General features: G+C 57.4%; 1 protein-coding gene across 2 annotated transcripts; it reads right to left on the bottom strand.

Annotated features, from left to right (window-relative positions):
* Nucleotides 1–807: 807 nt before the first annotated feature.
* MAP2K2 (mitogen-activated protein kinase kinase 2) lies at nt 808–22,160 on the bottom strand. 2 transcript variants are annotated; one of them, NM_001038071.2, is made up of 11 exons: nt 21,760–22,112; nt 17,893–18,103; nt 13,456–13,602; nt 8,465–8,542; nt 7,760–7,811; nt 7,565–7,689; nt 6,784–6,997; nt 4,895–4,959; nt 3,688–3,749; nt 2,757–2,802; nt 808–1,087 (listed from the first exon to the last, which is right to left on the bottom strand). In NM_001038071.2, the coding sequence occupies exons 1-11, from the start codon at nt 21,849–21,851 to the stop codon at nt 977–979; spliced, it is 1,203 nt and encodes a 400-aa protein (NP_001033160.2). In that variant the 5' UTR covers nt 21,852–22,112; the 3' UTR covers nt 808–976. The 2 variants fall into 2 exon arrangements, with proteins under 2 accessions (NP_001033160.2, XP_005208988.3); XM_005208931.5 differs by lacking the exon at nt 808–1,087 and adding an exon at nt 1,108–1,473 and having other exon boundaries at nt 21,760–22,160.
* Between the last annotated feature and the right edge of the window lie 1,108 nt (nt 22,161–23,268).

Raw genomic sequence — 23,268 nt, 5'->3', positions numbered from 1 at the left:
GCCTGACGGCTCAGAGGCGGCCTCCACCATCGGAGGCGGGACAGCCCTGAAGGTGGAAAGGCTGGGTCTCAGCTTCGAGTCTCACACAGACCACGGCAGGGGGCCTGGCTGGGCACCCCAGTGGACACTGGGAGCCGGGACAACCTCACAGCCACCGACTCATTTCTCATCAGTTGCGGCTGGAGAGTTCAAGGCCCCAAGAGAGTGACGTGCCCCAGGTGGTCACTTCTGATTTGCTGGGCGAGTGGAGGTGACACAGAGCCACCCGCCCACATCTGTTGGGTGGCAAGCGTGGGGGGAGAGGCCTTATCTGCACGATCTGCTGGGGTTTCAACCACACGACAGCTTGGAAACCCAAGGCTTCCTTTCTGCCGAGCGAGTGTCAGCTCAGGCTGCTGTCAGAAGAGTCTGCTCCCCGAAGCACAGGAGGGGACAGGAGGGTACCTCCTGGGGGGCAGGTCACGTTCTGCCAAGGACAGGCTGTGCAGCCAGAGGCAGAAGCAGCTTGGGGAGGGGACCCCACGACAGCCATCAGGGACCCGACTGTTCCTCTGGGCTGGGGGGACCACCTCCAAGGGGCAGACGCTAGGCGAGGGGCACATATCCACCCCAAGATGGCACCCCCTCTCTCTGGGGGCCGTTCCAAGGCTTCACAGCTTGGAAAGGAGCAAAGTCAGTGCCCAAGGTCACCGTCTCCTGGGGGCTGGGCTGCCCTGGTGGAGGCGTCCACCCCGGCTGGACAGGGACCGAGACCCCAAGGATAAGGAACAAGAAGCACGACTGGCACATTTGCTTTTTCTTTCCCTGTTTTTTTTTTTTTTTCTTTTTTCTTTAAACCTAAGGAAGCAGGATCTGAGAAGACAGCACAGCGGTATCGGCCTCCCCGGGCCTGAGGGCCACGTGTGCGTCCCCTCGGAGGGCATGGCAGGAGGGATGGGGCAGGGGGGAAGGCCTGGTGGCGGCAGCAGGACCACCGTCACACGGCGGTGCGTGTGGGCGTGCTGGGCTGGTTTAGCCGCAGTGTTTTACACAACCAGCCAGCAAAATCCACTTCTTCCACCTCGGACCGCTTGATGAAGGTGTGGTTCTGAAAGGGAAGGAGTGGCCTGAGCAGTCTGGCTCTGGACAGATGGCTGGACCCCCACCCCAGGGCCAGCGACGTGGGACAGGGTCTCAGGCAAGGGGCAGGCCGCTCCGTGCCCCTTGGAGCCCAGGGTGACCCTCTGTGGGGCTCTCTGGGTGCTGCGGTGGGTTGTGGAGCAGCCTCCCTGGCCCCCCCTCACCTGATGCTAGAAGCCCCCCAGTGCGACAAACACAGATGTCCTCAGGTGTGGCCCCGTGTCGCAGGGGGCAGGGCTGCCTGCGTGAGGACATCTGATCTGAACCACAGGTCTCTGTGAGGACAGCAAGTTCCCCGAGCGTCCTGTCCAGGTGGCAACCACCAGCTGAGGCTCCTGAGCCTGGAAACAGGGCCTGTGTGGCCGGGGAGCAGGATCGCACCTCCTCCATCAGTTTAAGTGACCCTCACAGTCACACTTCCCATTTGGACTCGCCAGAGGTCCCTGGTTCAGAAGGGTGGGGGTCTACGCCCCCAAGCGACATCTGTCTCTTTCACCAGCTGGGGAGGCAAGAATACTCCCACCTTCCTAAAGGGGGCTCAGGCTTGGGTGAAAAAAACCAAATCAAGGGACCAGGGTCCCTGTGGTCAAGACAGCAGTCAGCCCCACCCAGCGCGTGGTGTCGCCCAGGCAGAGACCTGGATGTGGGCCTGAACTGTGTGAACTGCACAGAGCTGGGTTGGGGGGAGACCGTGGGGGTTTCAAAGTTTGTGCTGCTGTCCCCTTGGTCTGTAATGTCCACCATGAACATGGGCTTCTTTTGTCATGCATACCCGAAGCACACGTCACTGGACTTAATAAGAAACTTCTAGAAAGAAGCAGGTTGATGCTGACCCTACCCTACAAGGTGTGCCAGGCCAGGCTCACAGCAGACTAACTACAGCCGGGACCCACAGCTAACAGGGGTGGGCTCAGACAAGGTGCCTTTCTGGGGAAGGTGCTGGAGCAGGGGCCACAGCTGGGGAGAGAGCAACAGGACACGGCCCCAGAGGATCAGGACCATCCTGTGCAAAGGTCCCGAGGTGCAGAGCTGGAGGAAGGCTGGGCGGGGGGCCTCTGCAGGTGTGGGCAGGGCACAAAAGCCCACCAGGGGGCATGGCTAGGTTATTCACACTTCCACATCGCAGCCACCCCAAGAGGCTGCTTCTCTCCCCTGTGGACACCAAGAGTGCCTGGAAGTATTTTCTCTCTGAGACTCAAGATAGTCAGACTGGGCAGTGGAGGAAGGCCTAATGTCCTCAGCAGACGTGGGTGGAAGGTGCTGTGATGGCCACCTAAGGCTGGCAGGCAGCTCTGCTGGTAGAAGGTCAGTTCTGGTGACCACCTTGGTTTCCAAGGACATCGAGCAGTGTGGTTTAGAGGAAGGCAGATAACCCCGCGGTGCCCCCAATGCCTCAGAGGCCAGTCATTCTGAGCCCTAGCCCTGGGCATGCAGGCCCTTCTGTCCCTGGGGAGCTGGGAGGAACTCAGCTGGTCTGCGTGGAACCCTCCAGTGAGCCAGGGAGACCCACATGGGTTCTGCAGCTCGCCCGGCTTCCACATGCCAGCCCACGTCATCAGAGCCCACTCAGGTGTTCACTTGGGGCATGGAGGGCCTGCTAGGGACCCCTGAATCTTCAAAATCTGGGTGTCACTCACCATGAGCATCTTCAGGTCTGCTCGCTCAGCTGGGTTCTTAATTAGGCTGCGGGTCCCAGGAGGTGGGAGAGAGGAGAAGTGGGCTGTCAGTGCCAAGGGGAGGAGCCTGCGTCCTTCTGCCCTTGGCCGCCTGGACCGTTGGGGCGAGGGGCCCCACCGCACCCTTTGGTGTGAGAGCAGGACGCCTGGCCCAGAAGGGAAGGGCAAGGGCCTGGGGCCAGGACAAGAGGGAAAGGGACAGAGGGTGGGAAAGCCCCAGGCTGCTGCTAGCTTAGAGACCTAGTAGCAACCGCAGCTAAACGTCTAATAAAAAACCCCGAGCTCAGGAGTCCAAGTGTCAAAATGGATGTTTTTCCTTCAGAAAAGCAGAACTATGTAAAGGCAGTTGTTCATGGCAGCTCAGGGCTGAGTGGCAGTTCTTTAAACTGACAGCCTCCCGGGGCACAGAGAGGTTCACAGGGTGGTGGGGGATGGCAGCACCCACAGCTGCAGATCAGCTGTGGGACGTGCAAGCCCGGGCTGCCATGTGTGCGTCTAAACACGCAGGGCGCCTGGCAGACCGGCCCTCCAGGTCCACGGTCCGCTGGCTTGAGGCTGCATCACCCACAGAGGGCGAAGAGGGCTGCCTCCTTGAAAGAGGCTTGGAAGGTTGACCTGGGAGCTGGGAGGTGACGGGCTTGAAGGGCCAGCAATCTGGGGTGCCTGCTGGCAGAAGGCAGGGTGGAAATTGTGTGATTTCCAAAGAGCCTGGTTTCACTCGGGGTGGTGGGGATGAGCTGAGCTGGGGATGAGACTCAGCAGCTTTGGGAGGGGGACCGATTCTCAGGTGAGCTCTGGTCCCACCAGATGCTGCCATTGTTTAGCATCCCTGAGGCCCTGGCAGTCACCCCAGGAAGCAGGCAGCCTGCTCCCCCCACCCGCCCCATCTTACCATTTATTTACAAACTCCTGGAAGTCCTGGGTGAACACACCGTTGGGCAGCTTGGGAGGAGGCTGAAGGACAGACCAGATGGGTGGGAGTCAGAGGTCAAGGATGGTTTGGGAATCAGGGGGAGAGATGCCTCCTAGCCGTGCGGCCGTGGGGACCCTCAGGACACCTCTCATGGAGGCAGAGGGCACCATCCCACTCCCTCCAGCAGCTTCCCTGGGAGCCCTGCCGCCTGCCCTGCCACCTGGGTCAGGCTCTTCCCAGGTTTTCTTTCAAGAGCTCCCATGTTGGGATCACAACTGGTTCTGGAGAGAAGGAGAGGGCCATCCCGTCCGCCCCCTCTGGAAGTGCCTGGAGTGAGCTGAGGGTCTGGATCTCAGGGAGGCAGCAGCTGCTGGGGTTTGGGCCTGAAAACTGGAGAAGCCCACTCCTCCACCTCCAGGGGAGGACGTGCTAGCCGGGCCCGGGCAGCGCTGCTGGGTGCAGGAAGTGCTGTCACCAGAGCCACCCACCCTGCTCTGTCATCACTGACCCTGCTCTGAGCTGCTCACCTTGAGAGCCAAGCCTGGCCCAAGCCCAGCCGCCCCAATGCCCCAGGGCTACCGGAAACCATGTCTGTCCCAGAGGGCCCAGGACAGCGATGCGGCCATACTGAGAGGGCTGGCTCTGGGGTCAGTTCCTGCTGGGCCCTGTGCCATTCCCCTCCTCCTGCCCTGATGTACCCATCTGTACAGTGGGCATCCACACTGCCCTCTCATGGGCTGGGGGCTCCCTGAGGCTGGGGTGGGGTGGGGTGGGGGGTGGCGGGGAATGCCTGAACCTTCTCTGAGGAAGTGGGAGGACTCATGAGTTCACACAGACACCAAGATGCTCAGAAAAGGAGGTGCGGGTGTCAGGGCACCTGGACCCCAGCACTTAGCCCCTGGGCTCAGAGTAACAATTCTGGGTTCATCTCTATAAAGATAAGAAAACAGCCCCTTGGGGAGAGTAGGTCTATGTATCACAGGTAGAAGTGAGGCCACATGTCTTCACACCTGGTAACATAACAACATCCTATTGAAGACTAGGGTCTCCATCTCTCCCTGCGGCCCCTCCCCCGCACACCCCACGGTCTACGTGTCCAGTTCTCTTCTTGGGGGGATGCCTTCCAACAGGAATAGCTTACTCCCGTTGGTGTGGAGAACCTGCCAGCGGGGCTCTGGGCACGCACCTCGTTCACAATGTAGTCCAGCAGCTCAAAGATCGCCATGGCAGGCCGGCTGTCCATCCCGTGACCTGCCCGGGGCAGAAATGAATTCGGGTGAGATGGGCAGGTGGCCACTGTGCTTCTGTCTGGCATCAAGGCCTGAGTGTGTGGAACGTGAGGCCGACCACCCTCCTCCCACCTGGCCCGAACCACAGGGCAGGCTCCCTGGCCTGGCTGCCCTCCTGGGAAAGGAACTTCTCTCCTGACCCTCCAGTGAATGAGAAAAAGGAAACAAACCCCAAACATGGAAACAAATAGGAACGTTGGTTGACAAGGCATACATCTGGCATGGGGCTGCGTCTGGGCTGTCCCAAATCCAAACCCCTGCTCCCTGTGCAGGCAGGGCATTTGGCGGGGGGTGGGGGTGGGGGTGGGGGTGGGGCTGGCAGTGGGCGGGCAGCTGTGTGTATGACCTTGCCCAGACCTGTGGGCTCACAGTGGTGGCCGGCTGAGGTGGCTGACCCCTGTCTTAGACCCAGCTGGCCAGGCCTGCATTTGGCAGCTGGACTTTTGCCTTCTGTCCCCTGGCCTGAAATGGGCACTCGGGCTGGGGCCGGGCTGGGGGAGGTGCTGGCAGGCAAATGGCCTGGCATAGCCCACTGCTCCTCCCTGCCTGGAAGGTCGGGGCGCCATCTGGGAGTCAGGCAGGGAAAGGAGGGGCCAGGGTCTGAGGACACAGATTTGGGTGGGGGAGGTTCTCCCCTCGGAGGAAGTTACAATAGCCCAGTAGTCTGGGCATGGCAGCAGGGAAGCAACGGTCTGGGCTTGAAAATATTGTGAAAACCAACTAATGACGCAAGTAGTGGAATATTATGTGACCATAAAAAAGGAGCTAGGCACCAACACTTGTGACGTAGACAGACCCCAAGCAGACACAGAAGGACACACAGGGTGTGATTCCACTAATGGGAAATGTCCAGAACATGCCAATCCACAGAGACAGAAAGTGGGTTCCTGGGTGTCAGCGGAGGGGAGAGGGACAGGGGTTCCTTCTGAGGTGACGAGGATGTTTTGGACTCACATAAGGTGATGGTCGGACATCCTTGTGAAGGTACAGAAATCCAGTGTTGTTAACATGAATTGAGTGGATCCTTTGCTATGTGAATTCTATCTCAAAAAAGCTGTTAGGAACCAGCCAGCCAACCAACTGCAGTCCACTGCATGGTCCTTTGGTCTCAAACTTAATTCAACTCTCTTCTGGTCACTTGACTTAAGAAAAATAAAGTCACAGATCCCTAAGTGCCATTGCCTAATTATACCATTTGAGCTGGGACCTTGATCCTGACCCTGAGCCAGCCCTCAATATGGTGCAAGCATCAGCCTGAATCTCACAGGTGGCTGGTCCAGGTACCACGAGACCTCTGCAGGACACCCCTCTTCCCGCCCACACTGGGCTGTGCAACAGAGCTGAAGCCAAGCAGCCACTGGAGGAGACCCTGAGTTGAATTCCTTTCAATTTGCACTCCCCAAAAGACTGGGCCTGACACAGGAGAACAGCCATGGCAGGTGGTGGGTGCGAGCCTGCTGGGCAACCCTTTGGCTTTTCTGTATGCTTGAACGTTCTCGTGATAAAATGTGGGAGAAACCACCCCTCTACCCCACCCCTGCCTTGGCTGAGGACTGAGCCTCTCGACGCAGCCAGCTGGTAGCAACAGGTGCAGCAGCCCCAGACGGGAGGGTCTGGGGCACTTGCAGTGCTGTCCCCAGAAGCCACAGGACCATCTGAGGACTACTGACCTCAGGGAGCGTGGCCCAGGGGGACAGTTGGTGCTGAGAGGGGCCCGTGGGGAGGCAGCTGCCATCCCCAGGCTCTGGGGCCCATCCAAGCCGGAAGCCCTGGCCTGGAGCCCTACCGCTGATGGGGCGTCCAGGGGGCCTCGGCCGTGGAGAGATGCTAGGAGGTTCTCCTTCTGCGCCATCAACCATGGGCCGGCCGAATATGGCCTCCAGCTCCTTGGCGTCCGGCGGGGGGATGGGGTACCTGCCGATGGACAGTTCCACCAGGGACAGGCCCATGCTCCAGATGTCTGACTGCACCGAGTAGTGTGTGCCTTGTAGCCGCTCCGGCTGCAGGGAGACAGGGAGACACCCCGAGGGTGATGAGGAGGGACCGGCACCCTGGGGTCCCCCTGCACCCTTGTCCCACTCTGGGATCCCTCCAGAGACCCAGCAACAGAAAGCAGGCCGTTCTGTCTCTTCTTTCCACTCCATCCATCTGAGCTGACGGCAGCCCCCCACAAACCCACAACCCACAGCTGGACAGTGCCCTGCCCAGGGACGTCTTGCTCTTAGGACAATCCCAAGACTGACTTCTCGTAATTTGCTCTAAAAATCGCCTGGATGGCTACTAAAATAATGCAGGGCCAGTTGCCTGGCTCAGAAATTGACTGACGATTCTCCCCGACTGGACTTTTACCAGCAGTGGAGAGAAGCTGGGCAGAGAGACAAAAACCTAAGTGAGAAGATGAAGGAGACTGGAAATTCAAAGGAGAGGAGAAACCCAGCAAAGACAGAAATGGCACAACAGGGAAGAGCAGGCTTCTGGAAAACCTGGAAATCGGGGAAAAACTGATGGGGTTGGTGGCAGGGAGGACCGCAGAAGAACCCGGGGGCACAGCGGATCGAGGGACTCACAGACATGTAGGACCGCGTCCCCACGAAGGAGTTGGCCATGGAGTCGATGAGCTGGCCGCTCACCCCGAAGTCACACAGCTTGATCTCCCCCCGGGAGTTGACCAGGATGTTGGACGGCTTCACGTCTGGGGGCAGAGCTGGAAGTGAGGACACTGCCGCCCCGCACACCCCAAGGCCGGGGTGCCCTCCCCTTACCTCGGTGCATGATCTGGTGTTTCTCCCGGAGGTATGCCAGGCCCCGCAGAACCTGCAGGGGAGCCGCAGGGCACCGTCAGGGGGACTGTCCCCAGGGCCAGGCCACAGTGGCCACGAGACAGTCACCACATCCTTGGGGTGGGAACAGTCACCCACCTCATCGACTCTCACAAAGCCCCCTGCCTGTGACGTGGGCAATGCTCTCTCCTCATCTGAGGAGGGGCTGGGATCCCTGGGAGCTGAGACAAGGCCCGAGGTTATAACTGTCCAGCCAGCCTCCTGCCCTGGAGGTCACCCCAGCCCCAGGGGCATCCTCTGTTAAGCCCTTCGCTGTTGGGACTGTGCTCAGGCTTCCCAGGCTGATAGGGTGAAGGATGGAGAGGCTGTTTCACCGAGTCAGCGAGGCCACAGTCAACGATGACAGCACCGTGGGACACCACGTGTCTGGGGTCACAGCGTCTCCATCCCCTGCCCAAGGCCTGCATGGGTTGGGGAGCATTACCCCACTTCATGGGCAAAGGACTTGGCCCACTCAGGCACACAGCTGGTGGAGGCTGGCAATGGCACCTCTGCCTCTTTGAAGGGGACCACGCTGACGCCCACCACTGGCTTCCAGGGGCTCCTTGAAGCCTGGTCACCTGGAAGCGGGGAGAAGCAGTAATGAACCCCGAGAGTGCAGGGCCAGGAGTGTGCCTACACACTTACCGCAATGCTGACCTTGCCCAGGATCTCTTCAGGGATTCTCTTGGCTTCTTTCAACACCTGGTCCAGGGAGCCGCCATCCTGGGGACAGCACAGGGGAGAGGCAAGCTGCTCTGAGCCATTGCCAGGCCAGGGCCTCGGGACACCAAAGCAGCAGGCTGGAAAACAAACCACTTCCCAGGCTCCTGGCGAGTGGGTGCTCACTCACGTCTGCAGGAAAGAGGCCAGACCACAGCCAGAGGCGACCCACGGGCCCAAGGCAGGGACTCCCATTGCTTCAAAGGCTCAAGAACCAGAAAGGCTGCCAGCGTGCTCCCAGGCGGCTGAGCTTCCTGGAACCAAGGCCCTGGCTGGACAACAGGATTCAACCTTCTCGAGGCTGCCAGTTAGCAGCAGGCAGAGCGGAGCCACAGAGGCCAGTGCTCCATGGGGTAGAGGTTGAGCTCACAGCCGGAGCACCAGAGAGTGTACCTGAGTGGACTCGCAGCTCTGGGGCCTGGGTCCCCTTCTAGCCAGCCGGCCAGGCCGCGGAAAGGGGAGCGAGACCACAGGGGTGCCAGCGGCAAGGGTCCAGCGCAGAAGGGAGGCCAAGCCCATGGGTTCCCTCACTGCTCCCTGGCCGAAGCCTCCCTGGCTCCACCAGGAAGGCCTGATGGCTGAGGGGCACAGGGAAGGGGAGCAAGCGACAGCCACTGCTCACTGTCCTGCTCCTGGGATGTCCAGCAAAGGACCTGACACAGGTCACCCTAGTCGGTTCCCCGACCCGGGCGGGGACCCAAATCCACACGCTAATGAGGAAACGACAGAAACCCAGTGTCTTGTGCAAGGTCTTGTGCAAACGTGGAGACCACAAGCCCAGGGGTCGCCGACCGGCCCACAGCACCTCTTGGCCAGGCGGAAAAGCCCCCAGGATGTTTGACAGCCAGAGCTGGACCTGGGGGATGCTGGGAGAGGTGGTCGAAATGTGAACTCGAGGCAGGGAGGACAGCCTGTTTTCTCTCTCCCCTGCTCCAGGGCCCCTGTGGCCACCTGCTGCCCCAGGAGGCCTCTCACTTCGCTGGGCAGTGGGGAAGAAGCCTGCAGCCTTGGGGATGTCTAGTCCCCCTTCCCAGGCCTCTGTCCCCACTGTGTCTGGTGAGAAGGGCTGTGGTGAGAGTTCTGGAAAACCCCAGCCCTCTGACACTTTGGGAATCCATGTAGGCTCTATGGACTTGCCCCAGAGGGGGCGAGTGGCCGTGCACGCGCCCATGGTGGGTGGCTGGAGAGGAACCCACGGGACCAGGCGGCCTGGTGCACCCAGCAGACAGGCTGCCGGCCCAGCCCCATTCTACATGCTTGGTGAGATGGGAATTCCTTTTCTTCTCATTAAAAAAAAACAAAAAACTATTTATTTTTGCCTGTGCTGGGTCTTCACTGCTACACTTGGGCTTTCTTCAGTTGCAGCAAGCAGGGGGTTTTTTCCGTTGCAGTGTGCAGGGCTTCTCATTGCGGTGGCTTCTCTTGTGGAGCACGGGCTCTGGAGCACAGCCTCAGGAGTTTTTGGGTAGGGGCTCAGTTGCTCCATGGCATGTGGGATCTTCCTGGACTAGGGATGGAACCCGTGTCCCCCCATACTCTCAGGCAGACTCTTAACCATTGGACTGCCAGGGAAGCCCTTCTCATTTTCTCAACCTTAAAGGAATGTTTAAAAAGGATCGTGGTTTCTGCTCTCCGACTTGGCTCCTCACACTCCTAATTTTCTGAAGGGCTGTGATACGCCTGTAGGTTGGTGTTTAGGGAGAACATTCATGTGGAGATGGGGGCAGGAGAGGCCCCAGGCTGGGGTCTAGAGGTGGCTCAGAACACAGTGAGGTTCTTCTTTACCTCGCCCCCAACATCAGAACGGACCATTCTCTATGAGGGACCATCCTGGGCACCATGGGTAGCGTCCCTGCCCCCCAGAAGCATCTCCCTGGCTGTGACAGCCGTGAAGGGCCCCCACGTTGCCCAGTGGAGAGCCCCTGGTCCACAGCTGAGGAGACATGGGACAGGATGTGGCGTGACAGGCCCACGGCAAGGTCCCTCTGAGCCCGGGTCTTACTCCTTATGCGTGACTGTGAGCTTTCAGTTTGCCTGTGTCCTCTGAGCATCCCAAAGCCCTCCACTCATTGAGAACGGAGCACACGAATACATCTTTCTTTTAGTACCATTTTTTTTTAAGATTTTTAAAAATTTGTTTTTGGCTGCCCTGGGTCTTTGTTGCCACGTGAGAGCTTCTCACTGCGGCGGCCTCTCCTGGGGTGGAGCACAGGCTCAGTAGTTGTCGTGCACAGGCGTAGCTGCTCCAGGGCGTGTGGACTCTTTCTGGACCAGGGATAGAACCCGTGTCCCCTGCACTGGCAGGCGGATTCTTAACCACTGGACCTCCAAAGAAACCTGATACATTCCTCTTCAAAATTCAAACGCAGATGAACTGTACCCTGATCTCCCAGAAATTCCACCAGCCTTCCTGAAGTGTGTTATTTTCTTCCAGATTCTTCCATGCTCCTGTATACACATCCATGTGCACAGAGGAAGACCACGTTTTCAGCCTGTCTGTCTGTCCATTCATCCGTGGGTTCGTACGATGCACTCTTTTCTCCTGGAGGACTGCTCCTCTGGAGCGTAACTGTGGGTTTCGTTTCTCCCCTGGGAAGCTGCCTGCTGTCATTCTTTACCTCCCCTTTGCTGAAGGACACATCTGATTTTTCATTATTGTAGAAAAGGGACTGCATTCTTTGGTAGATTTGACTGCAGGCCAAGAAATACCAAGAGGTGCCTCTGAGCGGTCTGTCGGCTGCTCCCTGGCCGCTGCAGCCCCGAGACACCACTGTCCACTGGTCTGGGCCCCTTGTTTTCCCCAGGAACAGGTCTGGGTGCCGGGGCAGCTGCCAATTCTGCTGTTTTCCACACTGGCAGGTGAGTTCCTCCTGGGCTGAACTGAGGCTGCTCATCACAGCCGGGGGGCTTTTCCCACAAGCTAGAGCTGGAAGCTCTCTGGTGGGAGAGGAGAACCAAAGAGCAGGACCCTGCGTGCAGGTGAAACCTTGCCCCATCCTCACCCTCTCGGACAGACCCAGTGTGACATTTTTCCAGAGTCCCGCAAAAGGAGGTGGGGGGCTGCGAGTGCCCCCTCACCACTAAGTGCGGGATCCCAAAGGCATGACTGGTCCGGGCTCTCTCGCCGCTTCCTGTTGTCTTGTCCCTCCTCACACCCTCCCCGCCCAGGGCGCCCCCTCCCTAAGGCACAGCTCTGTGGGCCCTCACCTGTTAGCAGAAAGCAGGGTGCGTGGGCCACACTGGGGCCCGTGTCTTGGAGTCTGCGTGTGATCTACGTGTCCACCGTCCTCTTATGCTCGCTATGAAAGTGAACCAGAAGAGCCCAACCAGGAGCTTTAAGCACGAGCCCAGCAAGCAAAGAGAATCCAGCCTCTCCCCAGCATCATGCGTGCTCCCGGAAGGAGCCTCACAGGAGCCGATGCTTCACACCCACTGAGTGGAGGGGGAAGAGGAGGGGCGGGGCTGGGACGCTGCCTCTCCTCTGCCAGGAAAGAAGAGCCTCCTGACTCAGGATATGCAGGGAGCAGGGGTGGGGGTGGCTGAAGAGGAGATGGGGAGACGTCCCTGGTGGTTTCACGGGGTCTTAATGACCCCGTGCTTCCAAAGCGGGGAGTGCGGGTTTGATCCCTGGTCGGGGAACTAAGATTGCACGTGCCACACCTGTGTACTGTGGCCAAAAACACACAGAGGAGGTGACGGGGGGGAGGGAAGAAGGAGAGGTCGGGGTGGGAGTGGGGGGTTCATTACAATACAGCAGAGGCCCCCTCAGACCAGAGTGACTTCCCGTCCATTTCTCGCCCTGACTCTGCCTGACTCTCATCTGCAAGGAGGTGGCCAGGTGGGCGGGCAGATACGACTGCCTTCTCCCCAGTAAGGAAAGGGCACCCGTTGGGCACTGCCAGGTGGGGGCAAAGCAGCTGGGGGGGAACCCTCCCTGTGGCTCACAAGCATTCCTGGTGGGCTCTTGCTCAAATTCGTTTCCTGTCTTCATTACAAAACCATCAGAGAGGACAGTGGGCTGGAGGCTGGGCGTAACGGAAGCTGCCTGCTGAAAGCCACACTGCATCCTGGTTTTGCAAGGGCCCCCGAGGTCCGGGGCCTGGACGGCTGGGCTCAGGCAGGGCTCTACCTGCCGAGGGCGGGTGGCAGAGGGCCGGCAGTGTTTCCTCCAGGGGCCTTCAGCTCTGACCACTTCTGCTTTCATGACATTCAATCCCACCCATTTCTGAGCCTTGAGACCAGAGTTCCTTAATGACGGGGCGCATAGGAATCAGCCGTGGTTTAAAGGAGATGGGCGCCCACCCTCCACTGCAGAGACCTGGTCCCCACAGGCCTGAGCTGGGGGTCCAGAGCTGTGTCCCAGACCATGCACTCTGGCTAGAGGGCATGTGGGAAGGAGCAGTCAAGCATTTCTTCAAGCAGCCCTCCCCAGGTGGGCCTGCTTAGGTTCACAGACTTTCCTGTTTTTTTTTTTTTGGCCGCACCACACAGCATGTAGGATCTTAGTGCCCTGGCCGGGGATTGAACTTGCATCCCCTGCAGTGGATGCAGAGTCTTCACCATTGGACCACCAGGGAAGTCCCAGGTGCAAGGACTTTCAACGTAGCATTATTCATAACGCAGCAGGGACTGGGAACAACCTCAGTGTCTGTCAACAGTGCTTCGTAAATTACCCAATGGGTGCACATGGACGCCGGGATGACCAACGGAGGGAACAAGATGGGGCCAGCTCAGCCCACAGAGAGCAGTGTCTCCCGTGGATCCAGGGAGAAAGCAAAATTGAGAGGAGGCTCTGTGGTGCTTAAGAAACAAAGGAAGCTATGTGCAGTGTGTACACAGCTGCACCGCCTCCCCACCTGCCCTAGGCCCCCGGAACAGGCCAGGGCTCTAGGGGGTGGGGGAACGGGTGGGCTCACCATGTGCTCCATGCAGATGCTGATCTCGCCGTCGCTGTAGAAGGCCCCGTAGAAGCCCACAATGTACGGGGAGTTGCACTCATGCAGCACCTGTAGCTCTCGGATGATCTGGTTCCGGATGGCCGGCTTGATCTCCAGGTGGATCAGCTGTGGGGAAGAGGGGGTGGGGTCAGGGCCGCACGGCTGAGGGGGCGGGAAAGGAGGGGTCATCCACCTACCTGGGCGCCGAGGACGCACACCCAAGTGCAGACTTGAACAGGAATGTTCACAGAATCTAGAAGATGGGAGCAACCCGTACGCCCTGAATCAACTGAAGGAGGGACAGGCCAAGGATGCTGTCCCTCCATGCATGCGAGCACCACTCAGCCATGATGAGGAGAGAAGCCCCAACAGGCTACCACATGGATGCAGCCTGAGAACATAACGCTAAGTGAGAGGAGCAGACACAGAAGGACACACAGGGTGTGATTCCATTAATGGGAAACGTCCAGAACAGGAAACGTCCAGAACAGGCTGACCCTCAGTCACAGAGAGCGGGTCTCTGGTTGCCAGGGCCTGAGGGTGGGCGGGGGAGTGACTGTTCATGGGGATGGAATGTATCTTGGGGTGATGAAAATGTTCTCAAATTGATGATGGTGATGGATGCACAGCTCCACGAATATACTAAAAATCACTGAGTTAAATACTCTAAAAGGCTCAATTGTATGGTAGGTGAATTACACCTCATTAAAGCTGTTTAAAAAAAGTATCATCAAAGGCAACACTGTCCACTTGGTTACAGGGGGAGCTCTGTGAATCAAATTGTACAGTGTCAGCCCTTCCAGGAGCAGACCCAGCAGTACCCTGTTCAACAGGGCAATTGCTTCACCGCTGCCCCTCATTGGGGTGGGTTCCCCTTCCCCTGCCAGCCGAGAGACCACAGTGAGCCTTCTGCTGCCCCGCTGGGAGCGTGGCTCCCCTTCCCCTTGAGTCCAAGTCGACAGAAAGGATTGTCACCAAATTCATCACGATACCTGGAAAGACGAGGAAGGACCGCCTAGAGAGACGCAGAAGACAGCTGACAAAGGGCCCAGAGTAATGCCCAGCTACAAACCCCAGGGAAGCCAAGATTCCCCGCGTGGTGGGAGAGAGCCAGGCTGTGGATCCTTGACCTGGCTGCTCCGAGTCCCAGGTGCCCAAGCCATCGCAATACCACAAGGAAAGGGTATAATTCCCACCCACCCCTGTCAGAGAGGCAGAGCCAGAGCCCAGGTATCTGAAAATGACCAATTCAACAGACATTTCTGTGGAGTTGATTACACGCAGGGCCAGTGATGAGCAGACAGCAGAGAAGGTCCTGCTTGGAGGGGACATGCCACCGGGAATGGGTGAGACACAGGAAGAGCAACCCCAGGTGGTAGAGGTGCTGATGGAGGAATCAGACAGGTGCCCCAGGATTCCAGTGACACTGAAGCCAGGCCTCAAAGGATGGGTGGGATTCAGCCAGATGGACAAGGGAAGGTGGGGGTGCCAGGTAGAAGGACAGAGAGCTGCCTGTTAGAGGGGTGTGGGCCGAGTTCAGGGGGCACAGTGTATGTGTGGGACCCACACGAATGCCCCTCAAAACCTGGAGAACTGTGGAAGACTCTGGCAACACGATGCCTGGTACCCATGAGGCCCCCAGGCAAAACCTCCCACCCCTACTTGAAGGTTGCCTGCAGAGCCGAGCTCTGGTCACAGGCCCTCGGACAGCGTGCCTTCCTACAGCCACCTCCAGTAGGATGGCTCTCTCTTGTGAGAGGACACCCAGCACGTGCCCACAGACTAGGTCAACTGCAAAGAACAGATCCAAGAGGATTCAAGCCCAAGCCAGACACCGACCAGCTCAGCCTCAGGTTCTCAGTAGAACAGAGCTGCTGGTCTACAGGCACAGGAGTGCACATTTTGTGCCAGCTTTGACTCAGGGCCATCACTCCAAAGAAGGGGGCCAGTGTTGGGACGTGGCCTTTGGTAGGCCTGTAACCTCCGTTCTTAAAGCCAGAGGGGCTGAGGGGAGGAACACACACAGAGGCTGAACACACATTCCTTTGCTGGGAGCACAGGAAGTCAGGAGACCCATGTGGGCGCAACACACTCCCGGGACTCGAGCCTGGGGCTCTCACAAGGACGCAGGAGGAGTAGGGATGCCACGCTGGAGTCCAGAGAACATTTGGAGACGAGCTCCCTTGGGTCCTGTGGGACTGGCCTCACTGCTCGTGTGGGACTGGTCAGGATACTGCCCTGCCCATCAGAGGGCCAGGAGGGACCGCAGCCCACAGCAGGATGCCTGCTGATCCTGCCGGCCAGCCCCACCTTCACCCTTACACCTGGGCCATCTGATAAGCTCACACCCTTGGAATGCATGGAATTCAGACTCAGCTTCCTGGGAGCTCAGAATTCCACCAAGGGTAGTGGAGGAAGGTCACTGAGCCTCAATTTCCCCACCTGTGTCCCTCACTGGCAAACAGGCCTTTGGGGTGAACTGGCCCTCCAGGAGCTCTGGACCCCCATAGACCGGTTGAGGGCTCCAGGGCCACTGGGGAAGGTCTCCCTGAACTGTGTGACCCTGGGTGCATGGCTGCACAGGCCACAGGCGACTAGAGGAGACCACGCCTGATGCGGAACAAAATCTGAGACCCATTCCCCCCAGTTTTTGGACCCTTCTTTTTTTTTCTTTTTTTGGACTCAGTTTCCCAACGAGGGATCAAACCCTGGCCCTGGCAGTGAAAGTGCCAAGTCCTAACCACTGGACTGCTAAGGGGAGTCCCTTCCCCTCCCTCCCCTTCCAAAGATTTTATTTTTAAAGGATTATAGAAGCTCTGGAAAGTTGCAAAAACAGCAAAGAGAGTCTGTGACTGAGGCAGGGGTCAAAGCTGGGCACAGGCATACATGGGGCAGGGCTCCTAGCTAGACTACACCTGCCCAACTCTCCAACTTTAAACTCTGAAGCCCCACTTCACAGGCTTTAAGGAAGCTGTAGACAAACTTTCAGAGATCCATGGTTACATAAGTCAGGTTATCTACCACCCGGAAGAGTCCTGGCCAGCCTGAAGACCCTTCTGACCCTGAGAAGCACTCTGAGTCCAAGTCCCTCCCACCCCCAACTGTTGTCTGAATTTCATGGCTGCCCTTCTGCTCCCTGGAGTTGGGGGTGCTTCAGGCAGAGCAGGGATTTCTGGGGCTGCTCTGGTTTGGAAAAGAAGGCCTGCGGAAAGCACTCAGAAATAGAAAACAAGGGGCTGTACGTTTCAGGAGGGAGGAGCTCGGCAGGCAGAGGGACAGCCAAGTGACAGACCCCAGCGGAAGCCCTAAGTACAGGTCTCCCAGGAAAAGCGGGCCCTGTGCAGATCCCGTCACCAGGGTACGGGGTGGTCAAGTGTCCAAGAATGCGATTCTGAAACCATGGGGTCCAGATGATGGGATCCAAAGAGGGAGCTTTCTACGTCTGAAGGAAGATGACTGTATGAACTGAGTCACACGTCAACACGACGGCCCTGGGGACGTGTGCAGGAGCCACTGTCCCCCGGTGGGGACCTCCTTCTGTTCCCCACCCCCAGTGTCTCTCAGGGACCCTCCCCCTCAGACCAGCAGGGCAGCTGCACAGCAGCCCCAATGAGGGACGTCTCAGCATCGGGGTCTGCACTGAACAGGGAGGTGATGGTCACTTCACATGACCCCTTGGTAAGGCCACAGCACCCAGTTGTTGGGTCAGGTACCCATCTAGACATCACTGTGGAGGTATTTTGGTATTTTTAGATGTGATTTAACACAGGAATCATCAGATTCTCAAGGAAGCAGATGACTCTCTAAGTGGTGGGCCTTATCCAATCAGGTGAAGGCCTTCCTAGAAGGGATGGGGATTCACCTCCAGATTCAACTCTTCCCTGGGTCTGCAGCCCACAGGCCTGCCCCACGGACTTCAGACCTGCCAGCCGCTATGACTGCCTGAGCCAGTGTCTACTCTTCCCCCCTACACCCCCAGTGGTTCCCTCTCTCTGGAGAATACTGGCTAACACGCGTCATTTGGACCCCATCCCCCAAAGGTGACTGTCGCTCCTAGCAGCTGGTCTTGGTGGGCAGGGTTTTCTTCTGGCTCTGATGTCAGGGGGCAGCTGGCTCTAAGGGAACCTGACTCTCCTCTCTTCCATCTGCTCCTTTCTCAAGCCAGTCCATTCCTGCGAATCTGAACTGCAGCCACAGCTGGGAAGGCACAGGGCAGTCTTAGAGGAGGAGCTGCCTGAGGCAAGCCTGCATTGCCACAATCTAATTAGAACCCAAGCTGGGGGGGTGGGGCCTCTGAGCCCAGGAGCCAATCAGAAAGCAGATGCCTGCACCCTTTAACCTTCCCTTCCATCTCCAGGGAACCTGCCCACAGAGCATAGGGACAGAGCAGTCGCCCTACTGCCAGCTGCAGCTCACCTTTCTGGCCATGATGAGGCCCGAAGGTCTGTGCTGGACCTTGGTGACCACTCCGCCATTGCCGGCTCCCAGCTCGGAGATCCGTTCAAAGTCATCGTCCTTGAGCTCACCAACCTTGGCCTTCTGGGTAAGGAAGGCTTCCAGCCGCTTCTTCTGCTGCTCGTCGAGCTCTAGCTCCTCTAGCTTCTTCTGGAGGTCCACCAGATGTGCTCTGCAGAGACCCCAAGGGCAAGGGTGAGCGAGAGTGTGGGAGCCACCAGGAGATGACTCAGTCTGAGCCAGGGTCACCGAGCCACCACTGCATCCTGGGCCCTGGGGTTTGGGGCCGGCAGGTGAATCAGACTTGACTCTTGTGCTTCAAGAGCCTACCATCTGGTAGGAAAGACAGACAATCCACAGACACACAGCCGGCCTCCCCGAGAACCAGCCACCCCTCACCACATCATAAAGGTTAGATCTCGGTGATGAGCTGTAGGTTGATGGCTCTGATATCAGATCCAGGAGGCCTCTTTCCTGACACAAAGGCTCAGACCACAAGGGAAGGAGATGAAGGAACCATGGGGAGAAGCCCAGGTGTCAGGGAGTGGAGGTCCCCAGGATTTTTCACGAGGATGGAGGAGCAAATTGAGAGTCAGAGTGGCCTCAGAGCAAGGAACCAGAACCTAGGGGAGGACGACAAGAAGCTGCTACACCTGTGCCTCTAATTTAAATGGATTACACACAGCCACTGGATGGGGAAAGACAGGGGCATAATTTATAAATGGTGCGGACAAATGCAGGGCATTCCGTTCCACCAGCACGCGCTTATTATATCCCAAGCATTACTGTAAACACCAAGCATTTATACGCACACACATTCCTAGACCCGGTGATTAAAAACCAACCACATATATGGCACTTTATTGGGTGATTCAGGGAACTTTCAAAGGAAATGTTGACAGTATGCTATTTTCCCTGGTGACTTGACTTTGAATCAAATCCTGAAGTTGAAGGCAGCTCCCTGTAACAGGCAGGTGGACGCCAGCTCAATGCTCAGTGCCCAGGAGGACTAACTCGGGGCTGCCCGAAAGAGAACAGGGACTTCCCTGGTTGTCCAGGGCTTAAGAATCCGCCTTGCAATGCAGAGGAGGTGGGTCAGTCTCTGGTTGGGGAACTAAGACCCCACATGCCGTGGAGCAACTAAGCCTGCAGGCCACAACTAAAGATCCCACGTGCCACAACTAAGACCGGATGCAACCAAATAATTTTTTTTTTTTTTTTTAAGAAAAAGAACATAAGCTATGTGTGCAATTAAAAATTTTCTAGCCACATTTGAAAAAAAAAAAAAAAAAAAACAGGTGAAATGAACTCATCTGGAAAGCATATTATGCTTACAGCTCCCCTGAATTTGGACACGCCATGTGTCAAGGGCTGGCATGGCCTGGAGCTCTAGCCAAACCGTGAGTGCAGCTCTAGAGAAGAAGAAGAGGTCCCCCCAGCCACCACTCCCCAGGGCATTTATACAATTTATTAATTTATTTAGCGGCCGCACTGTGCAGCACATGGGATCTTAGTTCCCCAACCAAGGATCAAACCTGTGTCCCCTGCAGTGGAAGCTCAGAGCCCTAACCACTGGGCATCCAGGGAAGTCTGTCTCCAGGGCATTTAGGCCAAAGCTGACTGCCCAGCTCGGGGAGATCTTGTAGGGGGGATTCAAGCAGGAGATAAAGGGGTAGACTGGAGTTCTGGCAGGAACCTTCCAATCCCCAAGATCAATCATGACTTGCCTACAACTTAAAGAGATGTAAGCAAAAGGACACCCTGGAGCAAGATGACCTGCTGCTGGGTGATGTCAACCTGAGCTGGTAGCAAGAAGAGGTCGCTGGGAGGTAGGTGCCACATCGCGAGCAGGTACCAGAGCTTTAACCAGTTTGCTGAGTTCTCATGATCCTCCTGGGAGGCGAGTCTCTTGCAGACCCCAGCCCACAAGGGAGGGAGAAGGCTCAGAGGGTCAGTAACCTGCCTGAGGATCACAGGCAAGGAAGTGGCACAGGCTGGAGTGAATGACACCTGTGTCCAGTCTGCCTGCAAAGCCTGGGCTCATGGGAGCGGCCGCCTGAGCCGGGACCTGGATAAAGGGGGAAGAAGGATGCGATGGACAGAGGAGGGGAGGCAAAGGAGTAAATGTATGTGCCACAACTCCTCCACTGAAGGGCTGAAGAGGCAGCTTTTGTGGCTAGACCCTCAGACCCTGGAAAGTCTTCAGCCTGCCCAACAGACATCTAAAATGCATTCTGGAGTCAGCTGATTAATCCATCTTACATTTAATGGCAACTCCACTGTGGTTATTAAAAAACAAAACAACACTCTGGAATTCCAATGGCTGGCTTCTACTAGGGAAATTTTTGAAGGGATGGAAATCACAGATCACATTTTAAGAAAAAAAAGAGAGAGAGAGCAACTATGATGAAGGAGCTCTCTTGTAAGAATAAGTGGATTTTTTTGGAGGGTGGAGGGTGCTGAGCCACACTGCCTGTGGGATCTTAGTTCCCTGACCAAGGATCGAACCTGTGTCTCCTGCATTGGAAGCTCGGGTCTTAACCATTGGACTGCCAGAGAAGTCCCTAGAATAAGCGAATTTTTTGAGAATCAGGAACGCATCCCCACATTGAGCTGCCCTCAGGGACAGAGAAAGATGTGAACTCACACTCATGTGCATCAAGGCGCTCCTCCTTCATTTGGTTACAGGGAGGCCAAGTCCCCTGAGAGGCACGAAACATGCCATTCGCCCATCACCTCTGGGTTCTCACAGATCACACCTGCACAAGGCACACGGACCCAGGCCAGGTGTTTCTAGGACCGTCCTGCTCCACTCCAGCATGGAGAATCGAAGCGGGGAGGTCAGGGATGTGCTCTGAAGACAAGTCTGCCATCGGGCAACCCCCAAAGGCCCAGGTTCTTTCTCTGTCCCGTTCTTTCCCCTCAAGTCCTCCCATCCCCCTCCATGGCCTCAAATCACCACCACCACTTCTCCAGCCCCTCAAGGATTTGTTAATCCATTCAATTCAGAATCTCTCTGTTCATTTGCTTTCAGGGGTCCCGGCAGATCCCCTGACTTCTTTCTTGCTCCGAGTTCTCCCCACCTCTGGCCCTCCAAATCCCCCTCACTCCCCACTTCTCCAGCCTCTCTGCCCCTGTCAGGATGCCTCACCATTCTCCCCAGGTTCAGCAGCTTCTCTCCCCACCAGCAAAATCTTCTCAGGCTCCCTTCCCCCCAAATTCCCTAAGACCCTCCCTCATCTCTCAGACACCCTCTTCCCCTTTTCTTGGACGCCCCTACCCCATGCTCACTCCCAGGGACCCTGCCAGCCCCATCCTCTCCTTTCAGGAACCCCGTGCGCCCTGTTCTTAGAATGCAAGGACCCCTTCCTTCCCTCTACATCACTACTCAGGGACTCCTCCCCCTTCCTCCGATTTCACCACTAGGGACCCCTGACCCATCCTCTCCCCTCAGGTGAGGATCACTACCATAGCTTCACTCTGTAGGGTCTCATATCCCCGTCTTATCCCCGCAGGGACCGATTCACTATCAGACCATCATCCTCCAGCAAGAACCCTGCCAGAGCCCAATTTCACCATTCAGGGACCCCCCTCCCGCCAATATCATACTCAGAGTCCCTCATCCTCTCCTCTCCTCTTCAAGGATCCCTCCTCCGACCTTACCTGGGCCTTCTCTCCTCCTTTCGGGGACTCCCCCTTCCCAGATCTCGCTACTCGGGGCCTCTCCCCTCTTCTCTCCTCGACCCCGTCCCCAGACCTCGCGACTCTGGGACACCCCCCCCACACACACATCCTGTCCTCTCCCCGGCCCCGGCCCGGCCCACTCACTCGGAGGCGCCCTCGCTGGTAGGGGACGGGCCCTCGGCGATGGCGGGGTTGATGGTGAGCGCCGGCAGCACCGGCTTCCTCCGGGCCAGCATCGGGGCTCCGCGGGCCGGCGGCGGCGGCGGCGGCGGCGCCTCTAGCCGGGGCCCATAGGGGGCGGGCCGGGAGCGGGCGGCACCGACGCGAGCCCGGGGCTGCGGCCGCGGCCTAGGCCGGCGCCGAGGCGACGAAGATGGGCGGTGCTGCGGATCTGGGCCGAGGGGCCCCAAAGGTCGCCGGGGCTGAAGCCACGGGATCGGGGCCGCCGCAGCCACCGAAGCCGGACAGGGGCTGACGCTGCAGCAGGAGCCCGGGAGGCGGAGGGAGGGGAGGGGGAGCTACAAGATCGCGGGCCGGCCTCTCGCGAGAGCCACCACCTGGGGGAGCCGTGCTGGTACCCGCCCCTCGCCCCGACGCGTGCGCACCAGCCTGAGGCTGCCTCCTAGAAGGGAAAAGGGGCGGAGATTGACGCGAGACTGTGCCCGGAGCGTGCGCATTCACTCACCTCCCACCGAGCAAGTGCGCATGCGCCTGGGGCAGCAGGAACGGGCGCAGGGGGAGGCAGGGCGAGACGGAGAATGGATAGGCAGGTGTGCGTGGGGGAGAGGTCAGCTCCTCAGAACCTTGTGGTTTCCATACTGGGACTGCGTCAGCCAGCAAAATCCTCAACAGTTGTGGGACACTTAAGTTGTCAGAGTCAACTGAAGACTTTTTGCCAATTATGAACATGTCCTGTAAACTCATAATGTCAATTACCATTCATTCCTTCATGAGAGAGACGTCATTTAAAAACTTTTGTTGTTGTGAGTATACCTAATATAAAACTTACCACTGGTAGATGCATGGCTCAGTGGCATTAAGTACGTTCACATTGTTTTGCAACCATCCCCGCAAACATCTCCACAACTTTCTCAGTTTCCAAACTGAAACTTTGTCCCCATGAAACACTGACTTCCCCAGACCTCCACTCTATAGTAATTGTCCTTTGTGACTGGCTTATTTCACTCAGTGTAATATCCTCAAGGTCCATCTATATCCTCAAGGTCCAACTACGTTCTCGCGTCTGTCAGAATTTCTTTCCTTTTTAAGGCTGAATAGTGTTCCACTTTACTTTCACTTTTCACTTTCATGCATTGGAGAAGGAAATGGCAACCCACTCTAGTGTTCTTGCCTGGAGAATTCCTGGGATGGGGGAGCCTGGTGGGCTGCCGTCTATGGGGTCGCACAGAGTCGGACACGACTGAAGCGACTTAGCAGCAGCAGCAGCAGCAGCAGTGTTCCACTGCATGGTTGGACCACATTTTGTTTGTCGGTTTATCCACTGATGGACTTTTGGGTGTGTCTCCCTTTTGGCTGTTGTAAATAGGGCTGCTATGGACAAGGGTGTACCAATATCTGTTGAAATTCCTGTCTGCAATTATTTTGGATATCTACTTAGAAGTGGAATTGTTGGATCATGTGGCGTTTCTACGT

Source organism: Bos taurus, chromosome 7 (genome assembly GCF_002263795.3).
Source record: "Bos taurus isolate L1 Dominette 01449 registration number 42190680 breed Hereford chromosome 7, ARS-UCD2.0, whole genome shotgun sequence".
Taxonomy (NCBI): Eukaryota; Metazoa; Chordata; class Mammalia; order Artiodactyla; family Bovidae; genus Bos; species Bos taurus.
Note: the sequence above shows the minus strand (reverse complement) of the source record. Positions and strands in the feature narration are given on the sequence as shown.